At 35.7% G+C, this 14,109-nt stretch overlaps 1 protein-coding gene across 1 annotated transcript in view; it reads left to right on the forward strand.

Annotated features, from left to right (window-relative positions):
• The window catches only part of PRKCE (protein kinase C epsilon), a 286,848-nt gene that overhangs the window by 175,452 nt on the left and 97,287 nt on the right, over window positions 1–14,109 (forward strand). Inside the window, exons 3-10 of the mRNA XM_053938670.1 lie at window positions 585–744; window positions 1,914–1,948; window positions 3,434–3,519; window positions 5,240–5,372; window positions 8,125–8,267; window positions 9,425–9,521; window positions 11,008–11,222; window positions 12,475–12,648. Of these exons, the coding sequence (XP_053794645.1) occupies window positions 585–744; window positions 1,914–1,948; window positions 3,434–3,519; window positions 5,240–5,372; window positions 8,125–8,267; window positions 9,425–9,521; window positions 11,008–11,222; window positions 12,475–12,648 (1,043 nt within the window). The remainder of the gene's footprint in view (window positions 1–584; window positions 745–1,913; window positions 1,949–3,433; window positions 3,520–5,239; window positions 5,373–8,124; window positions 8,268–9,424; window positions 9,522–11,007; window positions 11,223–12,474; window positions 12,649–14,109) is intronic.

Genomic DNA, 14,109 nt, shown 5'->3' on the forward strand with positions numbered 1-14,109 from the left:
CCTTCCCTTGAACATTTTGCTGAGCATGTATTAGTATCAAAGTGGGTTATTAGAGCCTGAAGCTCAGATCTTAATCAGGAATTCTACTAAGTAGTCAATTCTGGATGGAATATTTTGTTCTGGTTGATAATACATATTTTTACTCAGCTTTCTTGCACTTGTATTAGCACTTTCTGAATGTACAAGGACATGGCGATGTTTGGATCTTTTTCTTCTCCTGGAGATCAAGTGAGGTGAAAGTCTGATCTTTTGGGAGAATTTAACTGTATAATTACTGTTAAGAGGTTGTCCGTGTGCTTGATAGTGATAAAGTGTTGAAGACTTAATCCTAATTTAGTGTGAATTTACAGATGAAGCTTTAGAAGAACTAGAAGTTCCTGTACTAAGCAATGAAAACCTTTGCCCTCTGGTAATTGATGCTAAATTGAATAAAAATTATGCAAAACTTAAGGAAGTTGTTTTGCACTGCTGGGCACAGGGGATTATTTTTATTTTTGAAGAACATCTACCTAGGAGTAGCATTTGAGTTTCCCCTGACTTGTGTCTGTGACAGCCAGTGCTTATTGTTTTTCCCTGTGTTTCAGCCCCCAAGGACAATGAAGAGCGTGTGTTCCGGGAGCGGATGCGCCCCAGGAAGCGCCAGGGTGCCGTGCGGCGCAGGGTGCATCAGGTTAATGGACACAAGTTCATGGCCACCTACCTTAGACAACCAACATACTGCTCACACTGCAGAGACTTTATATGGTATGGAGTAACTTTGGTTTTGCTTTCTTTGCAACTTTGAGTTGGGGTGTTAGCATACCTTGCTGTTTCACTGAAGTGAAAATGGTATAGAGCAGCAGTTCTTTTCCTCTTTATTTTGACGTTAACCTGTCAGCAGTGTTGCAGATGATAACAGAAGGCTGTTAAACCTCTATCACAAATATTAGAATTGGTTGTATTTGGAGGTCTTCTCCTTTGAGCCACAGAGTTCCATATTTCCCTACGTAATGCGCACTAAATTCCAGGTAGACAGCCAGTCTAGTATTATGCAAGACCTAAGTGTATATTTAGACTTAATATTAGACTTTTATATTTTGTCACAGTGACAGAATTCTTTGTTACATGATTAAGAATTGCCATCTTTCTTCTAAGACATGCAAATCTCCTTTACATCCTACTGAAGTTAATGGAATATGGGTATATTATATGTCTAATGACACAGAGAATTTGGTACTCAGTGTACTCCGTGTATTTATTATTACAATAATTACAATTTATTATTACAATGTACACCAAGAACTCCCTTTTAGAAATTATTTACATTATTTTGAGTATTTTCAATTTTCAGACAGGGAGAAGTGGTGGAGACATTCAGTTTCAATTGTTTTTCAGCAGTTCCTGGTATTTTCCAAAGTGACCTAGAGATAATGATTTACACATAAGATCTGATGTGATCAACAGTAAATATTTCTTAGGAGTGTGTAATGAATCGGTCTTTCTTAACGTAAAATGATGTGGAATGTACATGAACTCATCTGCATTCCTCTAAAAAGTGCGTGGGGGTTATGTTTTATGTTGGCTAAAGTGATTTCAAGCAATATTGACAAATGCAGTCAATAGACAAATAGAGGTATGCTTGGTTATGATTTACTATTTTGTCCCCTTTCTGTGCACTTTTTGGCTTTGTTTCACTATAGTAAATCTGTCTGTACCTCTGACTGCCTTCATGGTCTCTCACCTTTCCTGTTACCTCTCAGCACCTGATATGTTCCTACTTTGAACTGATCTCAGTCTAGGCATGCAATTATTAGATGATTGGTTATGAAAAGCTTTTCTTTAAACATGTGCATGTCCAGTAAAGGGAAGAAAAAATGTTTTAACTTTAAAAAATATTTCCTCTTCATTTTCTAAAATACTTCATTATTTTTTAGGGGTGTAATAGGAAAACAGGGATACCAATGTCAAGGTAAGAGAAATTCTACATAAGGACAGTTTAAATAGATTTATTATGTTATATAAGTAATAAGATATTTTTATCAGGCATTCTATATGTATGATGCTAAGAATTTAGCACATAATGATCAGAATAAGTTTGTCTCAACAAGTATACAATCTTTGCACCAAGTCACAGTAGTGTTTTTCAAAACTGTTGGTCTTAAGCATCACATATGAAGTAGGAGCTCAGCTAACAGCCGTGAACATCAGATCCCAGATATATCTTCATGTATATCCATCCATCTAGGGAACCATATCTGTCAATCTTGGCTTCTTCATTTTTCAAGTCTTGCATTTAAAATTGAGAGATCTTTATTTTGCTTAAGACTCTGTGTCTAAAACTTCCAGGTAATTGCGAAGACTGTAGTTTAAATAGATGAGATAATTATAGAGGTCATCATTAGAGAAGGTTATAGTGAAGACTGCACAAGTGCTTCATTTTCATCTCCCATTTTTCAACTCAATTTCTTGTACTCCTACTTCTTTATGCAGTCGCCTCTTGGAATGATGTGTCAATACTTAATTCTCATCTAACAAGTAGAAACCATCAAGTTAGTGATGATTTTTCAGTTACAAAATACTGGATGAAATTTCATTGTAAATAAGTAAATGACATTTTTAATAGAGCTTTACATGCTATAATAAGAATTACTGTATTAAATCTCATAGTAAATAAGTAAATGCCATTTTAAATAAATCTTTACATGCTGTAATAACAATTACTGTATTAACAGACAGACGTATCTGGAGAAGTACCTTGACTTCTGATCTATTTTTTTTTTTTTCTTACAACAACCACCAAAATTGGAGAAAGTGAAATTCATTACTTCACTATGAGGGTTTTTACTTTGTTTAATGACCTTGAATTTTGCAGTATGATAGACCTAGTAATTGTTTATCTTATCTGTCATATCTGCAAACATTATTCATTGATTAAGTAATCAGGATGTATATTGGCAAAACATTTTTGCCTCCTGAAACCTTTTACTGCTATCAACTGAGGATAATGTGTTACTGCAAGAATATTTGACTTTTTTTTTCTATTCTTTTCATTTTTACAATGAGTTATCTTCGTATCTGTTTTCCTTGGAAAGCTCTTTAAACAGGAAGTGTTTTTGCTGTTGTGTCTCATGTAACGTGGAGATCATGGACTTCATCAGATAAACAAATCACATACGTAAAAATCGAGAAAAATTGTGGTTAACATTTCAGAAGGTAATTTGTAGTTTTACAGATGAGATATTTGGAAGATATGCTTTAGTTATCTTAAAATTCTTTAGTCTTTTGAAAGTCCATTATCTTCTGTTTTTGTAAATTAACTTATTTCATAGGACACACTAAATCACCACCAGTCACTTGCACACTTTCAAGTCCCAGTGGTTCTAGTCTTCTGAGATCAGGCTTTAAAATTAATCTTCATAAAATCTCATTCTTTTATCTGCTTTTGTCTTTCTAGTTTGCACTTGTGTAGTTCACAAGAGATGCCATGAACTTATAATAACGAAGTGTGCTGGCTTAAAAAAACAGGAAACTCACGATGAGGTAAATGTTTATAAATTAATTTTTCTGTATAAAATTCTGTCTTTGATCTGTTCAAAATAGTATCTCTGTTTAATCAATAGATGCTACAGACTTTTTTGTGCCCGTCTGGTCATTTTGTGGTGTAGCATTTACTTTGGAATGCTAGATTGTTTACTTTGGAATGCTAGATTGCTATCACAGTTTTATTTACACGGGAATTATCATACAGAAATTTATTTCTAATTGGTTTACTTTCTTGTAACACCTGAGCTCAAAGTTTCAGAGAGCTCTTTCTACTCCTTTTCACTTTTAACATTCTCTCTCCATTTCTGAGTTAATACAATTCTTGTCAGTTTAATTCAGAAGAAGCAGGCTGGGATCCCTCATTCCCCTGGCTGCATTATATGTGGCTGAGCCATCAGCAGCTGATGGGAGAGCTGGGATGCTTGGGTGGGTATCTGACACCAACATAGATAACCGACCAGAATTTGCTTGCAAAGTCTCACCTCAACAAAGACTACATCCAAACTGTCAAAATGTAGTTATGGGGTACTTTAAAATAGTTTCAGCCCTAGAGTATAAACAGTGAATGCTTTTTTCTTACACACAAGTTCTTGGTTTGTGCTTCAACAGAAAAGCAAATGTATGCTTACTCTCCTGTTGTTTTATGCAACAGCAAGGACCTGTTGTCTTTCACCACAGGCTTAGGTGAGGTGGTCTTTGGGTGATCACAGTTCCTTGGCCACATAAAAACCCTACATTTCATAATTTTATTCATTAAAAACCTACATTCATAGGATTGGAAAAGCCTACCTTTAAGTTACATATTGGAGTTGTATGTAGCAGGGCAGTTGTAATCTATTCTTTAAACTTCAACATGAGTTTGACTGAGGCACTAACTCATTTTTTCTGTGCAATTCGCTAGCGTTTTCCTTACTGGGACCATTCTCCAATATCTGGTCCACAACCAGTATTTTACATCCAAAATGTGATCACATGCATACAATTGTGATAAAGGACTGTGTTGGGCTAGTGCTGGTTTTGTGTAATACTTACAGGAATATACAAAATCTTGTGCAGGTTTATATTCCCAGGCTCCAGACTGGTGGAGACTTGCATACTTTGCTGATAGTCTCATTGTTTAGAAGGGGTACTAGATCACTGGAGAAAAGCCAGCGCTAATAGAAAGGGGAAGGAAAAACATAAAAATAAATCTCCTGCAGTGCAATGGCCACTCTGAAAACTTATCAATGGCATCCTTTAATTAGTAAGTAATCATACTGAATTCCTGAACATGACAGGTTATCATTGTCATTTTCATAATCCAAAGAAGAATGGGATATGAAAAGGTAAAGGGTTTATGATATATTTCTTTTTCTACTCTTGTATTAGTTTGGCCTCATGTTCCTAAAACAATTGGGAGTGACTTCCTTGCCTTCCACATTGAGATCTTTCCTGATAGCTATGTATTTGTTGTTCCCAAAAGTACTAGGAAGTAGACTTTCGTCTTTATCTCTTGGACAACAGCAGCCCTACCCCCTCTTTTCTCCAGATAAAGTAGTGAAAAGAATTCTGGAGTTGGAGTGTATCTAATGCGATGGTCATCATCTGAGCACTGATCTATTTAATCTCATTTGAATTCTATGTGGTTTGAAAATGCAACAGGGCCTCAGCATATACTGATTTACTAATTGCAAAAGAAAATTAATTAGATTAAATATGCTGTGCTGTCCTTTTTCAGCAAGTGGGATCCCAGCGTTTCAGTGTCAACATGCCTCACAAGTTCAGCATTCACAATTACAAAGTGCCCACCTTCTGTGACCACTGTGGTTCATTGCTCTGGGGTCTTTTGAGACAAGGTTTACAATGCAAAGGTAAGGCACCACTTCAGAGCTTTTTTTTTGCTTTGTGAGTGACTTGTAGACTTGGAAAAACGTCAAGTCACTATGTCAGCATGTACAGAAATAAATAGAAGATAAGTAATGGAGCAGTGTAAGGATTTCCATCATGGTTAGAACACAGTCCTTACCCTGTTGGCAGCACCAGTCAATAACAGATGCAGACATTAGAAACACATTTTGCATTCACTCCTGTGTAGTTTTATTGCCATGCAGGATATTAGAAGTTAACAAAAAATTATGAGCAGGGCAATTTACATACCTTCAATGTATATGCCTTTTGTGTTTTCAGGTTTGTTAAACTTTTTAAACATCAATATTCCAGTTACTTTTCTCTTTAATACTATTTTCAAAAATTGCTGTTTTATATTGGTTAGAGTAAGTAGAACCAGTCCTGTGTGCCTATCTCCAGAGTATAAGGTATTCTGATACCCAGTTAAATCATCCTTTGTGATGGTCTGCTTAGCCCCTCTATTCCAGAAAATAAAGGATTAAGTTATGCCACTTAAGGGCTATATACTCTGTACAGGATCTGTATGTGAAAATATGACTGGAAGGTGCATTTGTTTCATTTTAGTTGTCCAAATGGGTGAGAAAAGAGTATGAACAATTGTAAAGCAAAGTAATATTTTAGAAATAGTTAATAAAATACTTCCATTTGTAGGTGGAAGGAAATTACGTAATGAAGGAAACGATTATCAGGTTCTTAGGAAGTAGTGCCTAGTGGAATGATAAGCATTTTCATTTTGTTATGCCTTAGGAATGGATAGGTCCATCTTCATAAATACAAAAATCATGTTGTGTACACCTCTCAACAGCAGAAATGTGGGGCTACATGTATAAATACATTATCTATAAAAATACATCCTTTGCAATATTTAGGATGACACACAAGTATAGGTGAAGGTCAGACCTGATGTTTCATGTCACAAGTTGCTGAGCAGCAAGGGAAAGAAGAAATTTCTTTCACAGCAAAGTTATATACAGTGAGACTTCTGAAGTTCAAGCCTTCCCCTGTAGTTCCAGCTAGTGAACAGTGAGGAAATGTTAGGCTCTAAATGCTATTACTTTGCAGCTATTGAAGATTTTACTCAAATGCTGTCTTAATTATGGTGAAGATGCATTCAGTGAAGATTTTCAATTGAATCTGGGCTTTTTTCCTCTTTGATTTCTTTTTTTTTTAACCGGAACTATAGTGTCTCTCTACCTAATCTGGGCATACATGAGTTCTCTTTCATATTCTAATTCAAGTACCATACTGTTCGTTTGGCCTTAACTATTATTTTTCATACTGTGTAGCAGATGCATAGAAACAATAGTGCAGAGAGTGTTGCTTTCTCCATGTTCATAAAATTATTGCCTATAAAAATACACTATGCAGTGTTCTCTGCATGGAATCTAGAACTCCCCTGAATTTAAAATGTCATTTTCTCTGTGCTTGGTTTTCTCTCTTTAAAAAGTGCTGAGTGACTCCCTTCTTCAGAGATGTACTTCCTTGCCCAGTATAGTTATTAACACCATGAGGAGCATATAACAGAGATTTATTCTTCTTCAGATTTTTTTCACTGGTTATTTCTGTGCATCTTTTTACAAAATACATTCATGAAGTTGGACTGAACAATCTTTTCCTGCTATTTCAAGCAGCTTGGCTCCTCAGTGTCCACTTTTATGGATCCTAGCTCAAACGTATTACTTACTGCTGAGGTTTTGTCACTGAATATACATTCACTGAAAATACCATGTTTAGCTATTTCTTTTTGCTCCTCTTGTGAGCTGAAACATACTTAAAAAGGAAAGTCACCAGTTTTCTGAAGCACGTGGTTATGGCCAGATTCAGTGTCTGGGTGTAGTCTCAGAGGCAAATGTTTTTTTCTTTAGGGGCTGTACAATGAAAGCTTTGTGGTTGAAAAATATAATTAAATGTAACCTTATAAATACATATTCTTATAATTTCATTTTCTCTAAAAAATAAATAAGTGAGAATTTTGAACAATTGAATATTAATCTAGGATTTAATCACACTTGCAGCTGTGCTCTCTTTATGCCTTGCTCCACAAGAGGGCACTGAAGTCTCAGATAAAATGTCATCTGTTCCTAACAAATCCACACTTCACAAGTTTTAATGGAGCTATGTTCTTGCCTCTGCCCCATAATTTGGAAGCAAAGTAACCTTTTTTTCCTCCTCATAATAATATAATGATTTCAGGAGATTTAGGGGAAAGAGCTTAGTAACATGATTGCCATCTAAATAAAGTAGGTGTTTAACCCTTAATTTTTATTAAAACTTAAAGTTCTGTCAGTTGTATGGCTGCCTACATTAGAAGTTAATCTTCTTCAGTAAAATAGTGTAAGAAGCAGTAATACATAAGGATTTAATATTGTGCTTCCCATAGTGGACAGTTAAAATCCAAGACCTGAAGGACTTTTCTTCTAATTCAAATTAATTTAATAGTTACAGGATGATTCGATAGTTTCATTTATTCTTGTGTCTGTTCTGGGCACTGTATGAAAATACAACTCTACATTGTCATATCAGAAGAATAATAATCAGGTTAATAACTTTATATTAGCATTGAAGTATACTTTCAAATCCAGCTGAGTGTTTTCCTACTGAGATTGTATTTATTTGAAGAACTTATTGATAGGTCCAATAAGATTTGATTTAGGTAAGGCAAATTCATGCCAAGACAGTATTTAATTTACTGTATTACTTTGTATTTCCTTGCAGTTTGCAAGATGAATGTACATCGACGCTGTGAAACAAATGTGGCACCAAACTGTGGAGTGGATGCTAGAGGCATAGCTAAAGTTCTTGCAGATCTTGGAGTCACTCCAGATAAGATCACTAATAGTGGGCAAAGGAGGAAAAAGGTAATTTTACTATCTATTGTCACATAAAGAAAACCAGAGAAGTATGACAGTATTGTAACTTTATTAGTTGGAATTCAATCCTACTCAAATAACTTGCACAGTAACTTTCTTATATGTCAGTACAGACCTAAGACTTGGAGTTTTGTTTTGTAAGTGTAAATCATCTATTCTGAATTTTGCTATGAAATTATTTTGACCTGGTACAATATTGCAGACCTAGACTCTATAATTTCTGGAAGGATTTTGAGGAAGGAAATTTGACAGGCAGACAATGTCTGGCAACAGTTAAAAACATAAATGCCTATTATGGCTCAGAATTGGCATTGAGTAATTGATTGATTGATTGGCAGACAGCACTACTCCCTCCACAGTGTTGTAAATGTTGATAAACAAGCAATGTGCTGATTCTCATGAAGATGAGCTGTTTGCCAAATGACAATTCTGGAGTTATCATGCCTTTTATAGGAATAACGAGGCTGTTCTAGAAATAAAAAGCATAGGTCACCCCAAGTACATCCAAAACCACTGGAGTTATACCCGAGTGATGATGTGTATCCTGGATGAGAATGGGCCCACACTTTGTATCTCTGTTTGCATGATTGTCACAACAGACCCATCAGTCTCACAGAAAGAGGCAGTTTGTGCCGTAATTTCTTTAGAGGTTGACAGTTGCTTCTGTTCATTTTCCTGCTTGTTGCACACTGGGATCCCCTGTACGCTGTTTTAAAATGTTACAGAAATGTAGCAAACTCAAGGATGAATTAATTGATCTGACACTCCTAGGAAAAGGTGTTGTCATGTTGTTACTGCATGAGGTAGCTTGCAGTGCTTGCTGATACATGTTGTAGTTAAATGTATTTACTGGATGAATTTACAGACTCAGCGTGGCTTCTCAAAACTTTCCCACCACTGGGTACATACATTATGTTTATTTTGTCTTAAGAACCTGCTTTTCTTTCAGTTACCTGTGTTTTCTCTCTTTGTATTATGGCTTCCTTTTCATGTGATGCCATCTACTGTATGGCTGAGGTTCTGCCAGTGAGAATCCATAGGGGTAGAAGATCTTCACTGTGCTTCATACTTCTACTTTTGAACTAAAGTTGTTGAATTAAATTTCTTCATGTCATGAAGATCATGCCTCTTGGAATTGTTCTTAGCTAATTGCAGGTGCAGAGACTCAAGCACCAGTTCCGGGATGCGCATCATCAGAAGAAGATAGATCGAAATCAGCACCAACATCTCCATGTGATCAAGGTCGAACAAGTATTTTTATTTCCTATCTAACCTATTTTGTCACACATTTTCCTGGAGTAAAAAAAATCTATGATCATAAGCCTCTATAGATGCAAATTAATAAAGCAGTTACCACCAGAAATTGAAGCATTTAAAATTATGAACTGTAAAATCTTTTAAAAAAAGGCCTGCTTCTCATTTAATTTAAATCTGTTAAATTAGATTGCTTTTAAAGGGAAAATTATAAAACGGTCATCTTAAGATATTATTAAGTTTACTACATGGGTCCTTGTCAACAAAGTATTTTATGGAAGTAGTTTATGTATTTTGTTGTAAGACTGGAAAATGTTTTAAATAGTAACACAGAACTTGAGAGAGCCTTTATTTATCTGAAAACCTATCTAATAAGTTCTTGAGATAAAATTGACTCCTTGTAATTCCATGTTGAACATTTGTAATAATAAAAACTTCCATCCAGACAGGCTCTGCTAGCATGTCCATGTGGTCTCTAGAGGCTTCTTAAAACCGTGTTTCCTTTCAGCAATTTATTTTGTGCATAGATTTGGATACAGGCATTTTAATCTTCACTGATATGACCTGATTTCGTTGAGCTGAGAAGCTGATTGATAGAATGTGTATGTCAGCAGCATTTTTTGAGTCTAATAGAATTGTTTTTAAAAATCAGAAATCTGTGACCTCTGAATACAGAACTCATTTAAATTTGTAAACCTTTTGGTTTCGCAGCACATTATTTTCATAAAATCATGATTTTTTAAAAATATCTGATGTTTTGTTTAAAATAAGAACCAAGAATTTGTTTACATTCTCTCTTTAATTTGACCTTTTTAGCTGTGCAGTAAAGTTGTTGCTTCCAAGGCCATCAGGCAGAAGTACAATGCAGGAGCTCAGGGCAGACCCTGAGGACTGTTAGTCAACACGACTCTCTGTATTTAATACTGAGAAACCTTCGGAACCATTTAGCAGCTCTACACAATTGCTGCTTGAAGCAGCACTAGGAAGTGGTCAAACACTTTATTGGCAGGCATCTGATAACAGCTGGAGCTGAATAAGATGCTCCATTCATGTTGACTTCAAGGACTGGGACACCCAAGTGTCCTTTGAACTTTTGGAGACACAGCTCTAAAATACTTAAGCAGGAAGATGAGTAAGTGCTACAGGAAGATAGGGATATTCAAAACAAAGTACTTCTCTGTGGTACAGGAACACCCAAAGTCACTAGAACAACTATTTGGCTACTATTCTGACTTATCTTTCAAGTTTTGGATATGTCATTTTCTGAAGTTCATTTTAAAAGGCCACCCTTCCTGTTAGAGCAGGGGTTCGGCTGATTACTGTAAGGTGGAGAAGCAATTTGCTAAATATGTACTCTTAACCACAGAATGCTCTTAAACACAGCTTTCAGAGACGATGAATGTCCCTTCCCACACTGATACAGACTGGTTTTCTGACAGTTGGTCAAAATTGACTTTTCTTCACATTTCCACAGAAATCAAAGAGCTGGAAAACAACATTAGGAAAGCATTATCTTTTGACAATCGGGGAGAGGAGCACAGAGCAACAGCTACAACATCAACAGACAACCAGCTTAACAAACCTGGGGAGAATGGTGAGAATGGGGAGGTCAAACAGGCCCAGAGCAAGCGAATAGGTCTTGAAGAATTCAACTTCATCAAAGTATTAGGAAAAGGCAGCTTTGGAAAGGTGGGTAACTTTCCCCCGCCCCCCTTCTTTTCTTCTTTACGTTTTTTTTTAAGCTAGTTTTCAGGGGTGGTTTTGACTGTACTGATTTGGAAGTGTTCATATTGACATTCAGAAAGTGCTTCCAGCCTAGGGGTTTTCTTTTACTCAACTGATCAAAAGTATTAGTCTCCTGGTGTGCTTGCCTTGTCTGTACTTTAGCTCACTTGGTTAACTACGGTTAAGCCATTTGAAATAAAATGTCAGTGCTTCATTATTTCGGGATATGGCTGATGAAGACACACATAGTTACATACATACTGTTCAACAAAATTGCTTGTGGTCAAGCAGGAAAAGTCAGGTCAGATATAATGTTGTGGGGTTAATTTACTTTCTTGGTAATTCCCAGTTCAAGTTTACTTATTTCACAGAACATTGTGTGTACTTGGTTTTCCTCAGTGGGTGTGTTCAGTGCTGGAGGAAGAGAACTGAAGCATTTCCACTCAGATATAACAGGGCCTAGACAGCTGCCCAAAATACATCATAAGCAGCAGAGATGTAACTCACCAGAGTTCCCATAATAGGGAATTGGTGAGGGTGGAAGGGGCATTGCTGTGTTTATAGGGCTTATAGATTTTCTTTCCATACCGTTGTGCTCCATGGAATCAAAGAGGTGCACTGAAATATGAATCTGTTTCAGAAGTACACTCTTCCTTCCTTGATATTACGGGAACTTCACATGCAGAGGAACAGGGCTGAAGCAGTTCTTTTGTGTCCCTGTTTTCTAATCCTTTCTCTGAAGATTATCCTGGCTCCACGCCAGAACTGACCTTAAACAGAATATAGAGTCTGAACCTTAAACAATAGTAGTAGTTAAAATCAACAACTTGAAAGCAGCTGGAATGGTAACTTAGGATTGTATACAAAGTCCATCACACTCAAATCTCACTACCAGAAGTAGGAGATAAAAGTGGGAAATAAATTTCTGTTTTACATCAACTTCCTTCCTTGTTTAGTTTTTGAGACCTCACTAATAGGTACTCATTAAGATACTTAACTAACAAACAGAACAGATACTGTCTGTTTCAAATTTAAAGAATACCAGAGGTATATACTTCTAAAATTATAGTACTTTACCTTTTATTTTATAAATTGCAGTTTCATTTAGGTAAGTATGTAACTGTCTTTCTATTTTCAGTGCAGTCAAACCCATATGAAACTGTGCATTTATGGCATCTGTTGTTCATACATAAAGAGATTTTTTTCTTTGGTTTAGGTAATGTTAGCTGAGCTAAAAGGAAAAGATGAAGTATATGCAGTGAAAGTCTTGAAGAAAGATGTCATACTTCAAGATGATGATGTAGATTGTACAATGACAGAAAAGAGAATTCTGGCATTAGCACGGAAACATCCATATTTAACACAACTTTACTGCTGCTTCCAGACAAAGGTAAGCTAGATGAGTCTTTTACCAGTTTCTCCACAGAGAATAACACTGATTATTTCCAGACTGAAAGAAAACAACACTAAAAGTAGAGCAATAGTTTGAAAATATTTCTGGTAAGTTTTTTAGCACTTCAGTGGAATTTTACAGGAGTATTGGCTGCTGTTAAAAAGCATAACTATTATTACCTTGTAAGTACCAGGAGATGGCAGTAAATGAGTTAAAAAAAATTTTAAAACCCACGTGCATAAAATACACAAAAATGGTGCGGTGCCTACTGGGGTTCCATTTTCTATTTCTTTGGTACATTAATAGGGTGTATCATTTGTTGAATTAAGTCCAAATGTTTTTAGCATCCAATATGCAATATTTGTGTGTAGATTTGCAGAAAAGCAATTACTATAAGATCTTCTAGCAAAATTATCAGGAAAGATGAATAGCACAGTGGGAAAGCCATAGGAAAATGGCTAGTTAGGATCAAGATTATAGTGCTTTGAATATAGAAACAGCAAACAATTAATAGGTTTATACAGTTCTTAAAATAGTGAATATGTGCTAGCGTTTTATATGCTTTGAAGTTGGCATAAAGCAGTGGCATGGGAAGGCATGTATGTCTGTGGAGGGTGTTTAACATTCAGAATTTTATTATATGTGTGAACATATTCTTAAAATGTTTTAACATATTATTTTAAAATGTATAACTAGAATTAACCATGCCTTTCAGATAAAAGAAATGATTAAAAGATTGTAGTGGGGTGAGGTGTAAACTCTGTGAACAGAAAGGGACTTTTAGGACTGAGTGCACTCCTTGGAGTGTAAATAAATATATCAGCAGCCTGATGTAAATCATATGTCAGAACATTGGTAAAGATCAGTAGTACATTAAGTAAATTATGACAGAAGATTCTTCTGCTACTCCTCTGATTTCCTGGAGATTCCTTTCCTTTTGTATTTTTGGTCTGCTCTTCTCTCTTTTGTACCATGCTTTCTGCCTTCCTCTCTGCTCTCCAAAGCCATTCATCAAAGATACTCAGAAGTTCTTTTCACTGCCTTCTCTCTTCCCAGATCTCTTAACAGAAAGAAACTGTAGTTTGTGGCTTTTCTTGAGCTCAGTGGAACTCATACTGAAGTGGTTTATAGTTACAAGTCGTAGGCCAGTGTCTCTGTCTCTTACAATCAAAACTACACCTAGCGATGCCTAATCAAATTAAAAATCCATAGTTGAAAAATTGAAGTGTTTTCTTGAGAATGTCCTATGAACAATTTACAAAGAATTCTTTCTGAAGTAACAAAAATACCAAACACCAAAATATATGAAAAAGCAAAAGCAATACATCTGCTAAAAGTACACATTTTTTATGAATGGAAACAAATGAAAATGTACCAATTAAATTAGTCACTGAATTATTTTCTCAGGTTCAGTAGAAAAACGGATAGAAAAACTTGCTTGAACAAACATATTCTATG

Source organism: Vidua chalybeata, chromosome 3, assembly GCF_026979565.1.
Source record: "Vidua chalybeata isolate OUT-0048 chromosome 3, bVidCha1 merged haplotype, whole genome shotgun sequence".
Taxonomy (NCBI): domain Eukaryota; kingdom Metazoa; phylum Chordata; class Aves; order Passeriformes; family Viduidae; genus Vidua; species Vidua chalybeata.